General features: G+C 51.5%; 7 protein-coding genes across 7 annotated transcripts; 4 read left to right on the top strand and 3 right to left on the bottom strand.

Annotated features, from left to right (window-relative positions):
- Positions 1–107: 107 nt before the first annotated feature.
- Positions 108–1,944, top strand: AUEXF2481DRAFT_39254 (uncharacterized protein). The gene is made up of 7 exons (XM_013489138.1): positions 108–238; positions 292–302; positions 355–375; positions 430–1,341; positions 1,393–1,438; positions 1,488–1,627; positions 1,677–1,944. Exons 1-7 carry the CDS (start codon positions 214–216, stop codon positions 1,800–1,802), a joined length of 1,281 nt encoding a protein of 426 aa, XP_013344592.1. The 5' UTR covers positions 108–213; the 3' UTR covers positions 1,803–1,944.
- A 511-nt stretch (positions 1,945–2,455) lies between these two features.
- Positions 2,456–4,276, top strand: AUEXF2481DRAFT_4415 (uncharacterized protein; the record flags this gene model as incomplete). The annotated part of the gene is made up of 2 exons (XM_013488988.1): positions 2,456–2,686; positions 2,738–4,276. 2 exons carry the CDS (start codon positions 2,456–2,458, stop codon positions 4,274–4,276), a joined length of 1,770 nt encoding a protein of 589 aa, XP_013344442.1.
- Positions 4,277–4,780: 504 nt separating this feature from the next.
- On the top strand, positions 4,781–7,459 carry AUEXF2481DRAFT_79284 (uncharacterized protein). The gene is made up of 4 exons (XM_013489221.1): positions 4,781–4,930; positions 4,985–6,228; positions 6,834–6,962; positions 7,019–7,459. The coding sequence occupies exons 1-4, from the start codon at positions 4,836–4,838 to the stop codon at positions 7,240–7,242; spliced, it is 1,692 nt and encodes a 563-aa protein (XP_013344675.1). The 5' UTR covers positions 4,781–4,835; the 3' UTR covers positions 7,243–7,459.
- Positions 7,460–8,875: 1,416 nt separating this feature from the next.
- On the bottom strand, positions 8,876–9,756 carry AUEXF2481DRAFT_666296 (uncharacterized protein). The gene has a single exon (XM_013489300.1). It carries the CDS (start codon positions 9,524–9,526, stop codon positions 9,068–9,070), a length of 459 nt encoding a protein of 152 aa, XP_013344754.1. The 5' UTR covers positions 9,527–9,756; the 3' UTR covers positions 8,876–9,067.
- Positions 9,757–13,011: 3,255 nt separating this feature from the next.
- Positions 13,012–13,658, bottom strand: AUEXF2481DRAFT_666268 (uncharacterized protein). The gene has a single exon (XM_013489299.1). The coding sequence runs from the start codon at positions 13,527–13,529 to the stop codon at positions 13,200–13,202; it is 330 nt and encodes a 109-aa protein (XP_013344753.1). The 5' UTR covers positions 13,530–13,658; the 3' UTR covers positions 13,012–13,199.
- Positions 13,659–14,191: 533 nt separating this feature from the next.
- Positions 14,192–16,137, top strand: AUEXF2481DRAFT_666197 (uncharacterized protein). Its single transcript, XM_013489298.1, has 4 exons — positions 14,192–14,703; positions 14,781–15,215; positions 15,279–15,480; positions 15,695–16,137. Exons 1-4 carry the CDS (start codon positions 14,416–14,418, stop codon positions 16,057–16,059), a joined length of 1,290 nt encoding a protein of 429 aa, XP_013344752.1. The 5' UTR covers positions 14,192–14,415; the 3' UTR covers positions 16,060–16,137.
- Positions 16,138–19,436: 3,299 nt separating this feature from the next.
- AUEXF2481DRAFT_64715 (uncharacterized protein) lies at positions 19,437–21,485 on the bottom strand (the record flags this gene model as incomplete). The annotated part of the gene is made up of 2 exons (XM_013489189.1): positions 19,437–21,150; positions 21,280–21,485. 2 exons carry the CDS (start codon positions 21,483–21,485, stop codon positions 19,437–19,439), a joined length of 1,920 nt encoding a protein of 639 aa, XP_013344643.1.
- Positions 21,486–21,705: the final 220 nt, after the last annotated feature.

Raw genomic sequence — 21,705 nt, 5'->3', positions numbered from 1 at the left:
CTTGTGAAAGATCGGCGCCACCGCTTCTGTCCGCTGTTTAGCGCTGTGTGGGGTACCGCATCACATGCGTATCAACACTTGGTCAGTCTTGTCGGCCACCTCCGACTCTCTGCTCTGTCATACATCGCAGCCAGCTCCTATCCTTCTCACTCGCAATCTGTGTTCTTTACCTACGCTTACACAAACACATCCCTCTGGAATCCAATATTCGCTATGACCACAAGATACCGTGTCGAGTGTACGTCTACTATTGACTGTCACATGCTGTGACTCGATGCTGACTATAGCTAGATGCTCTCAAGGTCCGTAAACCGCAAATCCACAATTGCTTCCCTTACTAACAAATCATGTCAGACTCATCGTCGTGACCAATTGGTATGCTCGAGTTGATTCTGACCGTCTCATTCTACTTTGCTAAGTCAGACATAGATTGAATGGGTCAAAGGCCTTTTGGCGGTGCCATTTGTACTTCTTTCCCAGCCTACTGCCTTATTTGGTCAAGACGGTATTCATGGCACGGACGAGATGGCACGTAATGCTCATGAGCGCTATGCCCAGATTATGAGTGATGTCGAAGGACTCATCAACGATCACATATCTCGCCAGAAGGAAGGCACTCATACACATTCGAAGCTCAAACTGCTCGTCCCGACTGTTGGTGTCTTCTTCACTCCTCTTCTCCTGCGTAACGCTTTTGAGTGGCAAGACCAAAGGCGATACATAAGTTCAAGGAGATTCGTTGCTCCAAGTTTCAACGATATTCGTTTGATCTTAAACACTGCTCAAGTCATGTCGTTGGTCAAGCACAGTCGGCTGGATCTCGTCACATTCGATGGTGATGTTACACTATACGACGACGGTCAATCGCTCACAGACGACAATCCAGCCATCCCTCGCATTTTAGAGCTGATGAGAAGTGGCACCCGTATCGGAATCGTGACAGCAGCCGGTTACACCGAGGCTTCCAAGTACTACGGTAGACTTCACGGTCTACTCGATGCCATCGCAACATCTGACCTTCATGACGATGTAAAGAAGAATCTCATCATCCTTGGTGGAGAGGCGAGTTATCTCTTCCAATTCACCGGCGAAAGTCCGGACAGACTACTTCCAATTCCACGCAAGGAATGGTCACTCGAAGAGATGCAATCTTGGACCCAAGATGATGTCACAGAACTGCTTGATATTGCGGAAAAGGCTCTTCGTAGTTGCGTCGACTCGATGAGACTCAAGGCCGATATTCTACGCAAAGAGAGGGCGGTCGGAATCATTCCAGTGGCAGGGTTCAAGCTCTCACGAGAACAGTTGGAAGAGACTGTTCTGGTCTGTCAAAAGACGCTGGTAAGTGTTCTAACATCCTTGGTTCGCCCTGGTTTTACTAACACATACCAGGAAATGACTCCTGTTGGCAAAAGGCTGCCATTCTGTGCTTTCAATGGTGAGTGTTGGTGGGTTCAATACAATGCCAGTAGCTGACGTGTTCGCAGGTGGAAGTGATGTCTTCATCGATATCGGCGACAAGTCTTGGGGTGTTCTGAGTTGCCAAAGATACTTCGGCGGGATCGCAGGAAACAGATCTCTCCATGTTGGCGACCAGTTCCTGTCGATTGGAGCAAATGACTTCAAGGTTGGTGACACTCCCGAGCATCAACGAAACACCTGCTAACGAACATTAGGCTCGTCTTGCATGTACTACGGCGTGGATCGCAAGCCCAACTGAAACCGTTGCACTCCTGGACGAGATTTCCCAGCTTTCGAAAGCGCATAGTCCCCTTGGAACGGAAGCAAACCTCAAGAGCTAAGGGAAGATGCTTCCAGCGGTCCTCTTGTGTTGAGTTTCTGCAAGCATTTATCGTGCATGATGGAATGTCGTCCCTACCTGTGGTCTCTTATTATGCATATATACCATTCTGTAATTTTCAATACAACATTTCGATATGGCTGCTTGAAGAGTTCGAGCCGGTAAATCGGGTCGGGGGTGTAAAAGTATCAAGCGAGACCCTTGATGAAGTGGTGTCTGTGCGTCAAAAGTTCCGAAAGAGAAGATGCATGTCCTCGACCCTTCGCCTCTTCGTTTCTGAGCTCAGCAACCACCAAGATTACGATGGCAGAGTGTAGGAGCAGCTTGCTCAGATGTATTCGTGCAATAGCCGCGGAGGCAAGCACTGGACCTCGGCCATATCTTCAGAGTCGCATAGCGCCGCATGCGCGATCCACCCAGACTGTCCGGGAATACACAACAGATTCTGGGAGAGAATCCAGGTCACGAAACGACGACACACGGGGCGAGGAAGTCTATGAGACCACGCCCACTGGCTCGAGGAGGAACCGCACCGACCTGGTCAGTGGTGTACCACAAAAGACTTACGACCCCACCAAGTCTTGGATCAACAACAACGCACATCGCAAAGTACGCCCGGACCATCAGCGCAGAGACGATGGGAAGATGCCGAACATGAGTGCATCCCTAGAGAAGAAGATTAGAAGAGAATTGCAGTATCTACCGGATCCCCTCAAGCTCGCCGACCGTGTTCGTGGTGTTCTCAGGAAGGGCGATGTCGAGAAGGCACTCGGTCTCACTCGAATTGCTAGTAGAGACATGGAATGTGTCGTCAGCTGGAATCATATCATTGGCCATTTGCTGTCGGAGAAGCAGGTCAGCGCGGCCTTGAAGATATACAATGAGGTAAGTCTCATCGCATTCCCTGGCTGTAGCAATGCTCTGACAATCGATTAGATGAAGAAGCGTGCTCAGTTCCCCGACTCACATACCTATGTCATCCTCCTACGCGGTCTCTCTGAGCCCCCGATCGCCGCAGAAACTGTCGGTAGAGCCCTCGCTATCTACCATTCATTAGGCGCAGAAAACTCGAGAGTAAAGGCCACAACGATACACACAAATGCAGCTCTGAGAGTATGCGCGCGAGCACACGATATGGACTCATTGTGGGGCATAGCCTCAAAAATTCCGGAAAGGGGATCTGGCGCTGCCGATGCCTACACATATACAACAATCCTCAACGCTATCAGAGAGCATGCGCTGCTACAAGGAGGCGACAGAACGGATGACAGTGAGGTTTCTGCTTTGAGAGCGACAGCTATTCAGCAGGGTCGAAGAATCTGGGGAGACATCGTAGGAAGATGGCGATCAGGCGACATCATGGTTAATGAGGAAATGGTCGGCGCGATGGGTCGCCTGCTACTCATTGGTCTGCAGCCACGAGACTGGGATGACGTCCTCTCGCTTATTGAACAGACCATGGGAATCCCTCGACTCGCACCCAAACTGGGCAGTAAGATGAGAAAGGCTCAGCATCTGCCGATCCGCGTCCACAGCGATGTAAAGAAAGCTCATCGGGATGTCGTTGAAGGTGAAGAACCTGAGAGTGAATTCGATCAAGAACTCCTGCTCGATACTCGAGGCAAGAAAGCAGTCTCGTCTATCAAACCTGGAAACAATTCTCTGTCACTCATCTTGGAGGCTTGTAAACAGACATATGCATTCCAAGAGTCGTACGAATACTGGGATCTACTCACCAACAAGTCTACCTACGATCTCCAACCTGACATGGACAACATTCACACCTTCATGCGCATCCTACGACAAACACGCGCGTCCGGTCGCACTCTTGACATAGTGAAAGACACGATCCCAAGTTATGGCTGGACACCACACCGCAAGACTTTCCGCATTGCCATGAGTGCTTGCAGACGCGACAAGAATAATCCTAACGTCATGGAACATGCCAACAAGCTTGTGGACTTGGTAGAGTACTACCAGATGGATCCTGACCCTAAGACGCTATTTCAGTATATGGAGTTGGCTATCTCCACTCAGAACGCAGAAGCTATTCGTGGGGCGATTGACCGTCTGTCTGGTCCTATCACAAAGTTCAAGTCGATGATTTCTTTTGGAAAACTCACCTCTGGCAAGTCGACTTCCGCGGACAAACAGGAAATCATTGGTCTGATAAGGACGACCATTGGTGCTATTGATCAAGTTCTGAACAAGGATCTGATACCTAAAGATCAAGCACAATCATGGTTGCAGCATAGGTCGAAGCTGAACGCTTTTGTCGTGAGATTCATGGACAGAATGGAAGGAAAGAACATCATTCCTAGAGACAAGCTTTTGGAGTTGAGGCAGGATAGCAGACAATTGAGGCATTTCAGAGCGAAGCTGGTGAAGAAGGACAAGAAGGACAACGGCACATGGGTCGAGTCTAAGAAGGACCTCGAGCCAAAGACCTTGCAGGACTTCCCTTTTGACGAGTGATAGATAGTCGGGCTACTGTTTGCCGTGTATAATTAGGACAATCAATATCTCATATCAGCACGACTGGCCCGCAATGCTATGGAAAGACATATCTCGATATCATTGCTACAGCTTCGAAAAGTGTTGCGACTTTAGCCAGCTGGAAATGAGAATATGTTCCGCACACGGACGGCATGCACAAAATCCATCTCATGCCAAACCATGTTTTCACCATGATGTTGAGGCGCTTGGAAAAAAAGTGAAAGGGTCCAACGTCCGGGTGCAGGTCCCAGCGGAAAGGGCGAGAAAATGCAGTCTTGGCGATCAAAGTTCTTCTAGCGTTTGTTAGCGCGGCAGAAAGTCGCCGCCCTGTCGCAAAAACGCAGCAGCAGCCAACCACTTTTATCAAGCCCGCGCGCGCCTTCCTTCAGTTTTTCTCCTCCATCCTCTACACTCTCTCTTCCCATCAACCCCTCTTCTATTTACATCTCCTTTTCCATCTGAACTCTTGTCGCAACACACGAGCGCAAAGTTCACTTCACAACTCTTCGACAACCTCCCCCTCACACCAACACCCATCATGTCTTACGGCGGTGGTGGTTACGGCGGCTCGCGCGGCGGCGGCGGCGGCGGTGGTGGCTACGGCGGTGGCAGCCAAGGCGGCTACTCTGGCGGGTACGTTGACACGAGATCACAGACTTCTACAACACTCGCTGACGTAAATAACAGTGGCAGATCCGGCGGTTACGGCGGTGGCAGCTCCGGTGGCTACTCTGGCGGTGGTCAGGGTGGCTACGGTGGTGGCCAAGGTGGCTACGGCGGCGGCCAGGGCGGCTTCGGTCAGAGCGGCGACAGAATGGGCCAACTCGGCTCCGGCCTCAAGAGCCAGGAGTGGGACATGACTACCCTGCCCAAGTTCGAGAAGTCCTTCTACAAGGAGGCACCCACGGTTGCCGAGCGCTCTCAGGCCGATGTCGACGAGTTCCGCAAGACTCACCAGATCGCCGTCCAGGGAAAGAACGTCCCCAAGCCCGTCGAGACCTTCGACGAGGCTGGTTTCCCCGGCTACGTTATCAACGAGGTCAAGGCCCAGGGCTTTGAAAGACCTACCCCCATCCAGTGCCAAGGTTGGCCCATGGCTCTCTCTGGTCGCGATGTCACTGGTATTGCCGAGACTGGTTCCGGAAAGACCCTCACCTACTGCCTCCCCTCCATCGTCCACATCAACGCCCAGCCTCTCCTCTCGCCCGGAGACGGCCCTATCGTCCTCATCCTCGCCCCCACCCGTGAGCTCGCCGTCCAGATCCAGGCTGAAGTTAACAAGTTCGGCAAATCGTCGCGCATCCGCAACACCTGTGTCTACGGTGGTGTCCCCAAGGGTCAACAAATCAGAGACCTCGCTCGCGGTGTTGAGGTGTGTATTGCCACCCCTGGCCGTCTGATCGATATGCTCGAGTCTGGAAAGACCAACCTTCGCCGCGTCACCTACCTCGTTCTCGATGAGGCCGATCGCATGCTCGACATGGGTTTCGAGCCCCAGATCCGCAAGATTATCGGCCAGATCCGCCCCGACCGTCAGACTTGCATGTGGTCCGCCACTTGGCCCAAGGAGGTCCGCGCCCTCGCCCAGGACTTCCAGCACGACTTCATCCAGGTCAACGTTGGTTCCATGGACCTTTCCGCCAACCACCGCATTACTCAGGTCGTAGAGGTCGTTGCCGAGTTCGAGAAGCGCGACAAGATGATCAAGCACCTCGAGAAGATCATGGAGGACAAGGACAACAAGTGCCTCATCTTCACTGGCACCAAGCGTGTCGCCGACGAGATCACCCGCTTCCTCAGACAGGACGGCTGGCCAGCACTCTCCATCCACGGAGACAAGCAACAACAAGAGCGTGACTGGGTTCTCAACGAATTCAAGCAGGGCAAGAGCCCCATCATGGTTGCCACCGATGTGGCTTCGCGTGGTATTGGTATGATTGATCACCCCTCTCCCTATCACTCACAGCACCTTCCCTTTCCTCATCCTCCGCTACACTGCCAATTCTCCCCTCCCTCATTGTTCGCACTTGCGTGATCTGAAAGTGGTGCTCCTCGTCGAGCACTCCTGCGCCTTTTGCATATGTAACCATGTCCTTATAGGCCGTCCAGTTTACTGGTTCCTTCTACTCCGGATCCTTGGGAGAAACTTGCTCGAGCGAGGCCTTTGTCTTTTCATTATGGCTTCGCATCGTACCTCTCGCACTCTACTTTGCGCTTCATGCGCCTTTTTGCCCAGTAGAGAGTGAGATGCAGGTATTTTCGCCGCGCAGCGCTGCATTGTAGTTTTGTTACGCGCTTCCAAGGCATCCGAGACGGTAGGACCTCGAAGATATCCCGCATGATATCTTCTACGGCCTGTGACATGTGATTGCTATGATTGCTTTCCTGCTTTGATTCAAAGCTTGACTCCTTTGGAGCGCACAGAGTGTTGTCAATATATCATTGCACACCTCTTGATCAGATTACGCGACCGACAAAGGCTCGCTTTTGATACACACTGTTCTCCCAACAGGCATGCTAACCCTTACTTCTAAAGATGTACGCAACATTACCCACGTTCTCAACTACGACTACCCCAACAACTCCGAGGACTACATTCACAGAATCGGCCGTACCGGTCGTGCTGGTGCCCTCGGTACTGCCATCACCTTCTTCACCACCGAGAGTGAGTCTATTCTTTCCCTTTGCGCAACATGGCATCTCGCTAACAATTTTCCTCAGACTCCAAGCAGGCTCGCGACCTTGTTAACGTCTTGGCCGAAGCCAAGCAGAACATTGACCCCCGTCTCGCTGAGATGGTCCGCTACGGTGGTGGCGGCGGTGGCCACGGTCGCTGGGGCGGTGGTCGTGGACGTGGTGGCGGTGGCCGCGGTCGTGGCGGTGGTCACGGCGGTGGTTTCACCAGCTCCAACAACGCTCCCCTTGGTCGTGACTCTCGCTGGTAGACGGTAGATGATACCCCTTTTTGTGTTTTTCCTCTGTTTTTATGCCCCAATCCTCCGGTATTTCACACCGATGGCGTTTCTCTAATGGTTCCCTGGTATGGATTCCAACCCCAAAAGAAAGAATTGTGCTATTAGTTTTCCTCCGCATGCTAATTATGGCGGACATGGAGTTTTCATGATGAGACCGGGACAGTTCTCAGATATTAGGGATTAGATTGCGTTTGATGCCCATTGTGTCTCTTTTATCAATCAAAACGTATAGAAGTTCTATCTGAACAATCCTGCTTCTCATGTGAAACTTGTTGAGGTTAATCGATGATCTCGCAATCACTGGTATCGATGTCTATGTCTTGTACCGCTCTTGACTTGGGTGTTCTTGCGACTTTTGGAGACATCACATCGCATGATTTTTTTCAAGAGTCTAACTCGTCAATGGGTTGCATACTTGTTACATTTGCTTATTCGGCCTCTGTAGAGTACAGCTTATGGTCCAGCGCTTTTTGACACTGCCGTCTGAATGTGGTCCCTGTCGTCATGATTGACGTGATGACTGGCTGTCTGATCAGACCCTTGGTGCGAATTGTGGTACCCAGGATCGTTCAGAAGCCTTCCACGGTGACATCCGCTGAAGTGTTCTCTCCTTGCACCTCCATCTGTTTTGCGACGTCGCTGGCTGTTGATGTTGAAGTCGGGATGGAAACAGTGTTGCAAGTGTGAGCACTCTGAGTGAAGCTGACGTGATATGACCTTTATGACGGTTACTCGACGACAACATATCCTGCCAACCTCAGTATCCATACGCACACTACTAGACATATCAGGTATATCTCTATCGTAGTTACAAGGTTGTCAGACTTCCTGCTGCTTCACGAGATTGACATCAATGCCCGAGATACTGGCCGAGCGTGCAACCCTGGCCATGACCCAAATCGTCAGAGTGAATCGCGACTGTCCAAGGACCGAATCTCGTCTCCAATCACCACAGACTTGAACAGTCACATTGAGACCTACCGTGTAATCATCAAACAACAAAACCACCATCACTCGATTTCGATGTCAGAAAGCAACCACATCCACCCCTTCTCGCCTCTTAGCAACACGTGCCAGCACAGCCATCGCCATCACCAACAATAATGACACGAACATGATAGGCCAAGAACAAAACAACAACACATGTATCAATCAATCAATCCACCTTGCTACATCCCGTGTAATCCTCTATCCAAAAAGCACATTTGCAGATCCATATATACAGGAGCCTAAGTGGATAGATGGATAAAAGCACATACCGTACATAAAACGCGGGAAAGCAGAAGGTGTGGAGGATAGAGTTTGAAGGGAGATGGAAGGGGACCAAAGCCCGCATGGAAATTCACATCCACAATACGGTATCGATTCCTCTCTGCCTCTGCCTCTTCTGTCCGATCTTGATCATTCACTCATCTTCATGTCGCGATCCATAGGCAAAATCAACAAATCGGCGACCCTCTTGCATCCCTTAAAAAAGCAGAATCAAAAGTGGATGATGGATTTGGGAAAAAAAGAGCAAAAGCATTTTTAGAGTTCAGGATTACAGGCAGAGAGCGTGCGTCATGTGAAGAAACAAGGAAATCAACTCTCCGATTCGCTATTTCTCTCTTGGCGAATCCCGCGAGGTGGTTGGGTGTTTGTGGTACTTACTCGGCAAGTGTTGCTTTTTCTTCTTCCTGCGACTTTCTGTTCCAAACATGCTCGCGTCGCTTGACAGGAGTTTACGGGCGTAGGATACAAGGGCTGGAAGGAAGGATGGGCAAAGGGACACGGGCTCATGGAGTTCTTTCCGCGTTCAAAAGCAGGGATGATGACGAGAGAGGATGCGGAAGCCGCGCACAGTCTTGGTATCATTCACCTCTTTTGTTTTTACGGCCGCAAGGGTTTCTTGTCTTCTGAGACATGGCATGGGCACAACAAGAGCCTCGTATTCCCCAATCCACCAAGCATCTCCTCGGGACATGAGTATACATTGGGAAGGTGAATACTTGGTGGTGGCGCGATCTCGAGGGAGCGCAGGAAGCCGCATGCAAGAGTTATCGAAAGACAAGTGGGTTGAGTGCATACAACAGACATGTTTCGTAGGAGGATACGACACGCTGTGTAGAGCAAGTAGAAGCGTGTAAAGGCAAGCACAGGAGCACGACTCCGAAGTGATAGTAGGAGCTGCCTCCTGCGTCACGCGCTTCTGCTGTATGAATTGAATTGATTGGATGATTACGACGGGAAAGTGCAGAGGCGCACTTCGCGACATCGAGACTCGATAGGGGAAGCAAAGGATTGAGGCCTAGGCATCTTTTTCATGTGGTCAGAGGTGCATGAAAGAACACTTTGCAGGAGCGACATTATGTGAGTGTGGTGTAGAGAAGCTTTCCTGATTGGAGAGGCATGTAAGACGGGCTTAAAAGTTTATTTGGTTGCTGGTCCCGCGTACTGCGGCTGTTGGACATCAATGTGTTGTCGAAAGCCTCGCGAAGACGGACCTCAGACACGACGCGTCCTTTTGTCGCGAGATCTGGTATACTTATGCTTGTCAAGAAGATCACGGTCCATGTCAAGTGCGACCACAGCCATGAGTCGTTGGTTAGATACTCGGCATGATCCTGTCGCTCAACATGCAGCGGCTCAAGGCAAGTCGAGCAGAATTATCGGTCATATCATCGGCAGGGGCGTGTTCTTGTCCGAAAGATTAACATATGGAAAGAAATGAAATATGGACCCAGACGCGATCTTGCGCAAAGCGCGGCTCGAAGAGGTTGGACATATGGGAGATTGTTGCTCTCCAACTCGTGAAACGCGTCATATAGAAACTGTACATAAGGATCAGCAGCACTGCGATAGCTGTAAAAGTTGCGGTCCGACGCATGCACGTCTGACTGGCAGTAGTTGTAATAGCAACAACAGTGGTGATACCGTCGCGGCCAGAACCCGCCACGCTATACATGCGATTGATAGCGGACCGAGATGTGTATGCTTGAAGAAGGAGAACCGGTTTCTGGAACATTATGATCGCTACAGCAGGTTACAGGCGGGAGAACGGGTCGGTCATAGAGACAGCTGACCCGGGGAATGCAACTGGGGGACGTAAGCAAGCAGCCTCAGGGTCAAAGACCATGATACGGGATTTTGGTACTTGACAGAAGAGCTTGGCCTGTTCGAAGTTCGTCTATGGTACATGCAATTTGATGATGCAGGTCAAATTGTGTGGTTTCTGCAGGCCGCGGGCAAATTGCGTGTGCACAGTGTCGCGGCTCCAAATTAGGACAATGTGTGACCGTTCTTCGCTGCACTGTAGAAACAATATCGCCGCCATTCGCTGGCTGCTCGTATGTCTAGATATGATACACGATACGCTCATGCACTGCATAGCCTGACCGGTTCGAGTCATAAACTCTGGCATACTCACCAAGTAGATATGGTGCCTACAGTACACACAGTACGGGGCGTTTCGTATCGAATGGTTGAGGTGAACCGTGATGTGGACTTGGGGCGGCACCGTCGGCGAGCGACAGCGTCTGATTGATACGAATGATCAGATCCACCGTGACCAAAGACCGTATGTGGCCCATAGCCTCACAGATACTCAGCTCGCAATGTTGACGGAGTGCCTACTCGAGGATAATCGACCAGGAGAGGGCCTGGAAGCATAACAAGACGAACAAGCCATACCATGGTTTGCTGGTCGTCGTCGATAGTGTTGCTATCGTGCCAAATAGTGGTCTAGGCGCTTAAAAACCACCACTCAAACTGCAATGTGAGCAACAACACTCTCGCACCAATTCATAGCTCGACATCGGGTCTGAGGTGTGGCGTGGTTGTTGTCTGCAATTACGTATGACGACTATCCAACACTGGTCGAGATCGAGGTGGCCGCTTGACATGGCTGGAAGTTGTCAACAACAATTCCGTCGCTGGTCTTTACCTGCATGAACATATTGTGGATCCGTATCCGCCTGCTTGCACATACAGACATCAGAAAGTGGATGATGACGATCTAAAGTCGCGATAGAGTCCGAATCCCTCGGAAACAACAAATAGTAACAGTGCCTATGGTCGCTGTGTAAATAAATTCGAGCTTAGCAAAGGGGTGATCAAACAGGACTCTTCAGATTCGAGGCTCCTTGCATGTTCGTGCATAACGACAGACGCGCCGTCACTGCCATCTCCCGCGTTGCCTATTCCGAAAGACGCCTAGAGGGCGTGGTACTGTAGCACTTGTACTTTGCGCCTAGATGCAATACGTCTCGCGCTATCGTAGGACAATATCCGTAGGGCGGTCGTGCAGAATTCAAGATGCTCTCTGCATCTCTGCATTGCTTGCATGTGCGTAATCAAATAGAGTTTTCTGGGTCTTCGAGTGATGCGCGATCCTCTTAGGCCTTCGCTCCTGATAGCTCGGTGATGATTTCAGTCAGCCTGACGAAAGTCGGTTGTGACTTGGAAGCCGAAGTGTACGGCTCCATTCGCACTCGTGTCCAGGGTCTACAGCCTCTGCTCGGTACTCAATCGTTTGCGTTTGAGGCTCGGCGGAAGATCAGATGGTACTTCTAAGATCAGACTTTGACTTGGAAGAGGGTCGACTCCAGCGAAGTGTCACCACGAGCAGTCACTCAGCCTGCATGACGCCCCTCTTCTGTTGCGAGATTACCATCCCAAGCTGCGCCTGACTATCGTGGTGGAGATGGAGTGGAGAGGCTGAGACAAAATACAGTATCCCACGAGTACCTGCAACGATTATTTCAGATCTCGCGTTAGCCTGCTTGGTGTCGAATAAGTGGTCAGTGTTGTTGCAGATGTTGAGGACACGGCACGCTAGAGGCAAGCTTACTCTGGGCAATGGGCAGTCATTTCGGCGGACGGCTAAGCGGAAGAGGCCAACAACGAGAAGCCCTGACACTTTGCGTCCGGTCGTGCAGGTCCCGGGCGGGCAGATCGATAGGACCGGTCTTTCACGCCGACCTACGCTGGCTATCCCAGATTTCTTCCATGCGGCTGCGAAGACTAGCGTCAAATAGGATAACTAGGCCACACGTGATTCTTCACCACATTTCACCCCTATTTCATCCACTTTCGCGCTGGGGGGAACTTATCCTCTTGTCCAATGACCAATACGATTATTCTTGAAACATGTCAGTGTCAGCTCTCAATCGACTTGTGGCCGAGAGCGCGGCCTGGGCCACATCTCATCCTTAGCCAATGGCGCAGCAACAAAGTAGGAGAACGTTAAAGCCCGAGCGTCTAGGACCAATGGCAGTCAAAATCAACTGTCAAATGCCGTGTTTTTCAAAGAAGGGTGCCGTCGTGAATTACAGCATGGCTCATACAACTATACTAACCGAGTTCCTTCAATCGTGCCAACAGCACGAGCTTATGGACGAACGAGCACTGGCGTTGATTCGTGATACGCTACCTGATTGGGAGAACGCAATTTCACGTCGACCAAGATTGAGCTTCAATAATGGAAATGCAGCCTCCTGGGCCAAATATCCTCATCTGACAAGTCTCTGGACTGCAATTGAGAATAACGCTGTCCCGCATTGCGCTGCTTGAAATTATTGCCGGCCGGTTCGCTTGCACAATGATCGTCCTCAAACACGTCAAGTCCGATGTGGTATATCAGCGAGCTTTGACCGAGCACTGACTGGTTGCAGTGTGTTATTGGCATCTGCTCGTAAGTCGACCGGACGAGACCGGCCGAAGTTGATTGTGCACAACACACTGCAACGACAAGTGTTGATGGAAGTGCAGGAGCTACGGACGCATCATACCTACAAGACTGTCAGACCATAGACCAGCCCACACAGATATTTGAGTTGAGGAATTGCGCAGACCGGAGAAGAGATGATCTGAAGTGGATTCGCGTGGAAGTACTCTGTCAGGGAGGGTCAAAGCATCGGCAGACCAACCCCTCCCATGCCCAGGGCGACTCACGTCTGTCTACACATGTGGGTTAGCGCTACCAGATCATGAAATGTATTCGAGCGCCGTTGATATTTGCAGTGTAACAGTGTAGCTGAGCAATGTATGAGCGACATGGAGACGGCAAGAGTAACGAGAACCATGTGCCGGGTGGTGAGTCGAGACTCAAGACGCAATGATAGATTGGCGAGAGCCGGGCAAGACGAGAAGCGATATAGTGGCAGTCTACGGTGCAGTCGATGCGATTGAGTGCCTATCGCCCGTAAAGCAAGAGAAGCTGATGACAGAAGGTGGGAGCGAGATAGCGAGTGTCTCCTTCTAATTGTTGGCAGATGCATGCAGGGCTGCGCGTGTGCATACTCGCACAATAATTCCCAAGCAAGACGAGTAGACGAGCAAGTGCCCTCGGACACTCTGAAGGGCCTCAGCTTACGTACGGGAGGAGCCGGGTATATGTTGATGCACCAGACCGAGTGAGGAACAGAGTCATCAGAGGAAGCAGGTAGGCACGCGTTCAGAACGCTCAGCCCGGCGGCCAGCCAGAAGGCACGACCAAGCAGTCACTAAAGTCATCAAGTTTCTCTTTTGCAACCTGTCACATTCTGGATCCATCAAGCAGTCGTTCCTTCCCCATCGCCGGCCTTCCAGTGTTCCGGCACCACACACACACACCACCCCTCCTTCTTGCTGCTCTTTTCTTGGCCTCCTGCCGCGAGACTGCACAGTTCTGCTCCCGACGCACGAGCCAGCGTCTTTGTTTCGCAGAGACCATCATCAAATAGAGTTTGACGCCGTCTTACGCATGATTTGTGGCAGGTGGCCCACCCTTGTCGACTAGGCTCACTCTATCGTAACGTTAATTCATCGACACGGGCAGCCCTTCTTGCCCCCTGGTCTTGGTCGTCGTCCGGGCTTCCCGTACTGATCTGTCAAAAACGCGCGCCGTCTCCCGCCGTTTTTTATCGCCCAGCGTCAGGCCAGTACGTCTTCGGGAATCTTTTGTGCACTACACCGCTCCACTGCCGCGCCAGATCATCCTTTAGGTGGAGCTTGTCGGCTTATGCACATCATATTTCCTTGGGCGAAAACACAACCTTTCCTCGGCCGCTCGCTAACTACCTACCTGTCCGCAACGCGCCGCCGCCAGCGTTTTCGTCTACCCTCCAAGTCCCCTCACTAGCAGTAGTGCTTAACCCTCGACCGCGACTCTGCTTTTGGCGTAGCATGTCCCCGACTTACACCACTTCACCAAGCCAGCCCGCTACCGACACGTCTCTCAGCGCGCTACTCGCGTCGCAACAGATGAACGGCCATCCGCATCCGCAGTCAATGGACGCTCGCCAGCAGGATTATTCCCAGCAAGCTCCGCTCAAGCAAGAGTACTCGCAGCAGCAGCAGCAGCAACAGCAGCCAGGTTTGAATTCGCCCTACGCTTCCTCGTCCTATACCGGCAACCTTTCTGAGACTTTGTCCTCCCCAGACCAGAACCAAGCTGCTCAGTACCACCCAGACGTAAGACTCTCCCATCTGACCTCGTTGTCTTGCTTGTTGCTTGCCTGCCGGACCCCGATCACTAACGCGCGCATCAGTCTGCGCGTTCCGCGTCATTCCCCGAGTACCAGCAGCAACCCCAAGGCCAGCAACAACAGCAGCAGCAGCCTCAGCGACCGTATCCCGAGCAGGGCGCCCCGCGATACCAGCAGCCAGGTGGCCATCCACACGCCGCAATGGCTCAATCAAGTCGGTCCTTGCCTCTTGCCAGCGCGCTGCACGACACGCGTTCTGACTCGGTCATTACCATAGATCCCACAATAGCCGCACAGAACCCTCAATACCCTCAGCAACACGCATACTCTCCATACCCTCCCCAGCATGAGATGCACCAATACCCTGGGCAGCCCGGCCAACCCATGTACGCGCCCCGCCCCGAATGGGGTGCCTACCACGCTCAACCTATGCACTACCCCGTGTCAGCCGCCGGTGGACCGCCAGGAATGGCAGCCGCCGTCCCCAGACCTCCAGGTGTAAGTCATGGCTTTGTAAGACTCCTTTGACGCGTCGGAACGCGTTTTTCTAATCATTTACAGGGTGGCCACCCCATGTCTACTGTATACTCGTTTGTCCCGATTCCTGGCGCACAGCAGCACAAGCGTCCGCGCCGACGATATGAGGAAATTGAGCGCATGTACAAGTGCGGATGGAATGGCTGCGAAAAGGCTTATGGCACGCTTAACCATTTGAATGCACACGTTACCATGCAGTCGCACGGCGCAAAGCGCACTCCCGAAGGTATGCAAACACAGCAAAAATCTTTGTTAGAACGCACGCGGTTTGCGTTGCAGTGTCGCATTATTTTCTTAGTGCTTACCCCGACCGCTGGGTTGGTTAAACCACCCTCCTTGTCGCGGAAGCTAGCACGCCAGCCATGCTTAAATCTCCTTAGCGCATGCACCCCGTAACACAAGCCACACGTGGATGAATCGCGCTAACTCATCATGTCTAGAATTCAAAGAAATCCGCAAGGAGTGGAAGGCCAAAAAGAAGGAGGAGGAGAATGCGCGAAAGCAAGATGAGGAGCGCCAGCGCCAGGAGGCCGGTCGCGCTGCACAGGAAGCCGGCACCCCGACCCAACCCGCCCCGGCACAGTACCCGCAACAACATATGATGCCTCCTCAGCCCATGAGCAGTGCCCAGCTACCACCTATCGGTTACGCCCCTGCTGCTCCACCTACTCCTCAGCAATATGCCCCGCCACAGCAGCAAGTAGATGGAGCACAGTCTTACCCGGCTGGCCAGATATATGCCACTAACGGAGGCTATCCTCAGAGCCCATACGCTCAGGGCGGCCCGATGTACCAGCAACGTTAGACTGTCCATCCGATACTAATGGAGCCGAGACTGACAGGATGACAGATCCTGAACAACCCCAGAATCAGGCATACCGACACAACCAGTAATTTTCTTACCCCTCTACGGCACGTCGGTGCTCTTATAGCCCACGGCTTGTATGGTTAATTCTTTCCTTCAACTTGACGCTCGACATTCTGCAAATCGTACGAACCAGGGCGTTGCTGCTCTCCTGCCGTCGGTCATGCGCAGAGTTCCTTCGAAAAAGCGCCATTCCTCTTTGCAATTACAACATTCATCTCGTTCGATGGCTGGAAGCACCACTGTTTCGAGACATCTTCGGCGTCGTTTCTTTGTCGACGACCTCCATTTCCTTACTCCTGGCGGGTCTCGTTTCGGGCGCGTCCGTACTCGTTTTCTGCTTTCGTACTTCATTGCGCATGGGGACAAATTATTCCGGAGAGGTTGAGCATGCGGTTTTGAGTGTAGTTGTATTTCTGGCATGCCCAATTGGGTCCCTCGACCACTGCTTTTCCTGTTCCTGCGAAGCATGAGGTATCTGGGTGGTATTTGTCTCGGTTATGTTTTCCTTGTGGTTTGGTGGAGAGGACGAAATGTTGAAGTGTAACGAGTCCAGATTTTCTACATTGCAAAATGAACAAAAACATACAGAATCAGAGCGAGGTGCATCAAGGCTCCAGCGCGGTTTAAGTACCCAAGGCACGAGAATGGTAGACTAACCAATGGTCAAAGGCACCAGGGGAAGCCGTCGTACGTTTTGGAACCCGCCGTGATTAGCAAACTATCGTGACCTTATGCATTATTAGGCTCCCACGTGTTCATGGCACACTACTCCGACAAGTGATTGACCAGCCGTTTCACAAAGGCCGACCAGCTAGACACGCACGCCGATGCGTCAGCCAGCAGCGGATAGAGTAGTGCTTGATCTAGTCAAAGGCAACCTAACGCGCCGACAGGCAGGCAACCCTGGCGGCAAGAGAGACATGCTGACTTACTTTCGTTGGCGCCGGTTGACCAGCAGTAGGTACTAATCCTTAGTGACCCCCGGATTCTCACATCGTCTCTCGCGCGGTCAGAAGTCAAAAGATTGACATTGGATTTGCGTGGCTAAGATGATTAAGCATGAATATAAGCAGCTGGCAATCGACATTTGGCGGATGTACCGTGCAGCGGTACGGCACGGCGCCAGTGTCTTGCAAAGAGCGAGCTGAGGAGCACGACACTAGGCTCAGCAAACTTCCAATCTACTTGCTCCTAGCACTCCCTCTAGCCTCCGCGACTACGGCACCGTCGTGCCTACTTAACTAAAGACTTCTGAACCCTTGTCCGCGCCGCTTCCTGTCAAACGCCTACCACGATCCTCCCGCCCGGATTCTCAACTACCCCGTTGGCTTCTTCTAGCTGACCACAAATTCTCCTGTTTACAACAGTCCCTGGCGTCTGCGAATCGTGATCTTGGTGATTGCTGCGCCACACGCACCAAGAGCCATTGCAGCAAATGTCGAACGTCCGTTCATGACAGCGACCGACGTTGCGAATGAATACGAAGCCTAGATCAGAGATGATCGCTCTTGTCCAGAATTTTGTCAAGTAGCCTCCCATCTTGCATTGACAGATCCCAAATTTGTTGCCGGTCGTTGGATCGCAAGTTTCACCTTCCTGTCCACGCAAACAATTTGGTGGACAATAAAGCATGGTATGCGAGCAAGCCAGTCATGTTAGAGCGACCATCCAGACGGCACCTTACCTAGCCCTGCACTCGTCAGCCAACCAGACAAAATGCAGGTCTCACAGCAAAGGATCACACCAAGCAGTAGCCTTGCCTCGATTTGGGCGCCAAACCACCCACCACCGACACTTGTGTGTTAGTGCTAGCACTCGCACTTCGATGGCGCCTGTCGATGACCCAGAGGTTTGGCACGCCGTGTGGAGCCGTAGACTGCCGGTGTTTGTACTCGGAGGACGCTCCGGAAGCACCTTCTTGCATCTGGACGTTCTGTTTGCTGTTGCGGAGGCAGTAAAAGGACAAAAAATCGCCAAATTGTACCCCATCAACCACCACAGATGTTGACGTCCAGGGACTTCTACTTCCCAACAGGCAAACTCTGCATCCCTTCCTGATGACTTTAAGATAATTTCAGATCTCGGAAATGCGCGCTCGGCATAGGTACTCTCAAGCTGCTCAGATGAGGCTTCTTCGACTGGCGCGTGAGCTCGAGTCGCATGGAGTAGGTCATTGCTCCAGGAGAGCCTGTTGTATCTGTACCGCACCGCTACTCGTCCCATTGCCATAGCACTACCCTCGTCTCAGACCCGCGCTCACCTCACACTGTGGATACCTGTTTAGTGCTTAGCAACCTTTCTGCCTACCATGCCTGAATCAATCTCATACGGCATGGTTATCGCCTCTGGGCCGTTGCAAAATATCGTACCTCCCTCACAACGTTTTTCATCTTTACTGCCTGAATCGATCGCTCGGTTGCTATTCCACTTGGTAGACAGATGCTACACAGTTACTTCCCCCTCAATCCGGTCGGTCGCTCTTGCCCGATCTCTGCCATCCCCGAATCATTTATCGCTCCTTCTTCTTCTGCTTTGTTGGTCGCTCCTTTTCCTTTTGCTTCGACGAGGGTCCATCCATGCCTGATTTGGTAGTTGAGTGTCCTTCCCTCCCAAATCCCTGACCGCGTCATATCGCACGCCGCTTTCTGTATCTGGGCTTTGGAAATATCATCATTTCCCTCATTTGTACGAAGGTCAATGTCCTTCAAGTCTCAAGCAAGTCGAAGGACTAAATATCAACATGAACAAGCCCAACAATGGCAAAATCTGAGTAAAGAAATTAACGTATCTGGAGAAGAAGATATTAGACAGGGATAGAGTCGAACTCAAGTCCTTGGAAGCAAAAGGATGGTCATCAGCAGACTAAACGACCGAGGATGGAAGATTGGAGAATTGGGCCGAACATCAATCTCTCGTGTCCCCATCTAGCTATCAAGTCATGTGATATGGCGCGTCTTCTACTACTATCTTCTGTATTGCTGCAAAAAGATAGTATGAGTAGTCTAAAGTAAAGAACATAGATGCTCGTCCAATGTTGATTTATTTTCCTGCCACCCTAGAATCTAAGAACCACAAGACCATCTTACTTTACTCGTCATCTCTTCCCGCCCTACTCTCACCTCTGACACATTTCAAGACTCTGAGTTGGTCCAAAAGTGTGAGAGCTTCATGTCTGCTCAACTTCGGAAGCGCAACATTCCTTGTACTAGTCCTGCTGTAACCTTATGTCCAGGATCATCTTGTCAAATGTCAAAAGACAGTGACATGACATTGTTGGATAATCTACGTAGAATATATCCCCTAGCAGAAAGTGATCAGATTGGCTGAACAGTCCTCTGAAATCTTGGAGGTTGCCTGAAGAACTTCTCAGGCTCATCTCTAGCTCCATCTTTCCAGTACTCATATTCCATCCATGCATTTTCAGGCATCTGCGCCTCGGTGGCTTCAAGAAAAGCTCCTAATTCGGGTGCAAGAGGAATGACGCCTGTTTCGATAACATACTGATCCCACATCTTGATCATACGAGCCAGACGTTCAGGCTCTTGTTCAGCAAGATCATGAATTTCGCCAGGATCTTTCGAGAGGTGGTATAATTGCCACCTCTCAGGACCTTTTGGTTTCGGAATGAACACGATCTTCCAATCGCCACAGCGCACGGCCGCACGACCACATGTCTCCCAGCCTGTGATATGATCTTCAGGATGGGTTGAATGAGCACGACCTTCAATAAAAGATAGCATGCTCTGACCACGCATCGCGACAATCTCACGGCCCTTGTACGTAGGTGCCGGATGTAAGACACCTGCCATCTCGAGGATTGTGGGACAGATATCCATGACAGTGGCAAAGTCGTGGGTGATACTGCCTTTCTCGACGCTGACGTGAGAACCAGAGCTAGCGACCTCTACAGGACCGTCAATGAAGCCGTCAGAACGAGTCTCAATATTTGCAGGGAAGCGAGCAACGAAAGGGACACGAACGCCTCCCTCAGTGGTGAAGGCCTTGTACAATCGGCTTGGAGCTGTTGCTGCTTGTGCCCATCGTGGCCCATACCAGACAAAACTGTCTCCTCGACCAATATTTTCAATGGAGTTGTTGTAATATCTCTTCAGGTGCTGCATCATTTCACCCTGGACAATGGGATATGCCTCATAAGCAGCTCCTTCAGCACCATTGTCAGACATGAAACAAACCATCGTGTTGTTGAGTTCTCCAATCTTCTCGAGATAGTCAACAACTTTGCCAACATTGGCGTCGATACATTCAACCATGGCGGCGAAAACTTCCATGGCCTTAGCAGACTTGGCTTTTTCGTCGGACGTCAGGGCCTCCCAAGCTTTGACTTCGTCTGCGATCACTTCGTGCGGCTCAACACCGCGAGCAATAAGACCGATATCTTGCATCCTTTGTAGACGTGTCTGCCTCAAAACTTCTGGTCCGTCATCGTAGACACCTTTGTAGTGAGCGATGTACTTATCCGGAGCTTGGAGAGGCCAGTGAGGCGCAGTGAAGGGCAGGTAGCCAAAAAAAGGTCTTTCGTCCTTCTTCTCATTGCGCTCTTGTAGGTAAGAAAGCATCTTGTCACCGTATCCATCGCTGCTGTACCATCCATCCGGAAGCTTCTTGACATACTCACCATCCTCTGAGTGGAGAGCAATGAATGACATGGTCATGAACTCGGGGATCTTGTCAGGAGTCTGAAGTTGGGGCTCGTAGGCGTAATGGTTAGAACATGCCGGCAAATGTGCAAAACTTCTTTCAAAACCTCTAGCTTTTGGACTGCGTTCAGGTGTCAGACCAAGGTGCCACTTGCCGGACATCAGGGTGGAATAACCAGCGTCTTGCAATATCTCTGGCAGTGTGGCAACTCTTTCATTAAGATATCCCTCATATCCCGGCATGCCGCGCTGAGGAGCTGTATCGAACCGCTTTGCATTGCCTTCTGCTGGCGCATTCTGGCCAGATATGTTGGTCCACTCGATGAGATTACCTAGGCCGGCTATATGGTGGTCAGTTCCAGTCATAATCCTACGTATGTGGTCAGCGCTGGTTTCAATTCCTTTGACCGCGACAATTTTTTTTGAAGAGTTTGCACGTCTGAAGATCAAGTCACGCGTTTGGGATCTGAACCAAGGAAATGACATGAGGCAGACTTACATGGCACGTGAGGGCGAGCATGCTGCTGCCGCGTGGAAATCTGTGAAACGGATCCCGTTGCTTGCTATCTTGTCGATATTTGGAGTCCTTATTTCTCCCCCGAAGCAAGAAAGGTCACTGAATCCAAGGTCATCTGCAACGATGACAAGGAAATTGGGACGCTTCTGAGCGCCACTGGTTGCATTTGCAGCCTGAAATTCGGCCATGCTTGCGAGGTGTTTAAGAGGTGATGGGCATGTAAGGAAGGACTCGCAATCCTGTGTTGTAAAAGGACGAACGAAGAAGATATGCAAGAACAGTCAATGGGAGACAGAGCAGATGATCGATTTCGGACGCGGCAACAAGTAAACAGACCCCTCATCAGATAGCATTGTAGGATCTGCGAGCGGGGATGAGATCCGTTGAAGCTAAAATGAGTCCGCCGAC

This window comes from Aureobasidium subglaciale (genome assembly GCF_000721755.1).
Source record: "Aureobasidium subglaciale EXF-2481 unplaced genomic scaffold scaffold_8, whole genome shotgun sequence".
In the NCBI taxonomy this organism is placed as follows: Eukaryota; Fungi; Ascomycota; class Dothideomycetes; order Dothideales; family Saccotheciaceae; genus Aureobasidium; species Aureobasidium subglaciale.
The sequence above is the reverse complement of the archived record's forward strand: the minus strand, read 5'-3'. Positions and strand labels throughout refer to the sequence as shown.

What these genes read in the sequence shown, in the direction of transcription:
- AUEXF2481DRAFT_39254 (XM_013489138.1), top strand. Translation starts at nt 214, where the DNA reads ATGACCACAAGATACCGTGTCGAGT. An exon ending in GCCATTCTGTGCTTTCAATG is followed by an intron (nt 1,439 to 1,487) that starts GTGAGTGTTGGT and finishes ACGTGTTCGCAG; the next exon opens with GTGGAAGTGATGTCTTCATC. An exon ending in TTGGAGCAAATGACTTCAAG is followed by an intron (nt 1,628 to 1,676) that starts GTTGGTGACACT and finishes AACGAACATTAG; the next exon opens with GCTCGTCTTGCATGTACTAC.
- AUEXF2481DRAFT_79284 (XM_013489221.1), top strand. Translation starts at nt 4,836, where the DNA reads ATGTCTTACGGCGGTGGTGGTTACGGCGGCTCGCGCGGCGGCGGCGGC. An exon ending in CAAGGCGGCTACTCTGGCGG is followed by an intron (nt 4,931 to 4,984) that starts GTACGTTGACAC and finishes CGTAAATAACAG; the next exon opens with TGGCAGATCCGGCGGTTACG. An exon ending in CACCTTCTTCACCACCGAGA is followed by an intron (nt 6,963 to 7,018) that starts GTGAGTCTATTC and finishes AATTTTCCTCAG; the next exon opens with ACTCCAAGCAGGCTCGCGAC.
- AUEXF2481DRAFT_666296 (XM_013489300.1), bottom strand. Translation starts at nt 9,526, where the DNA reads ATGTCGCGAAGTGCGCCTCTGCACTTTCCCGTCGTAATCATCCAATCA.
- AUEXF2481DRAFT_666268 (XM_013489299.1), bottom strand. Translation starts at nt 13,529, where the DNA reads ATGCATCTGCCAACAATTAGAAGGAGACACTCGCTATCTCGCTCCCAC.
- AUEXF2481DRAFT_666197 (XM_013489298.1), top strand. Translation starts at nt 14,416, where the DNA reads ATGTCCCCGACTTACACCACTTCACCAAGCCAGCCCGCTACCGACACG. An exon ending in CTGCTCAGTACCACCCAGAC is followed by an intron (nt 14,704 to 14,780) that starts GTAAGACTCTCC and finishes CGCGCGCATCAG; the next exon opens with TCTGCGCGTTCCGCGTCATT. An exon ending in CGCAAAGCGCACTCCCGAAG is followed by an intron (nt 15,481 to 15,694) that starts GTATGCAAACAC and finishes CATCATGTCTAG; the next exon opens with AATTCAAAGAAATCCGCAAG.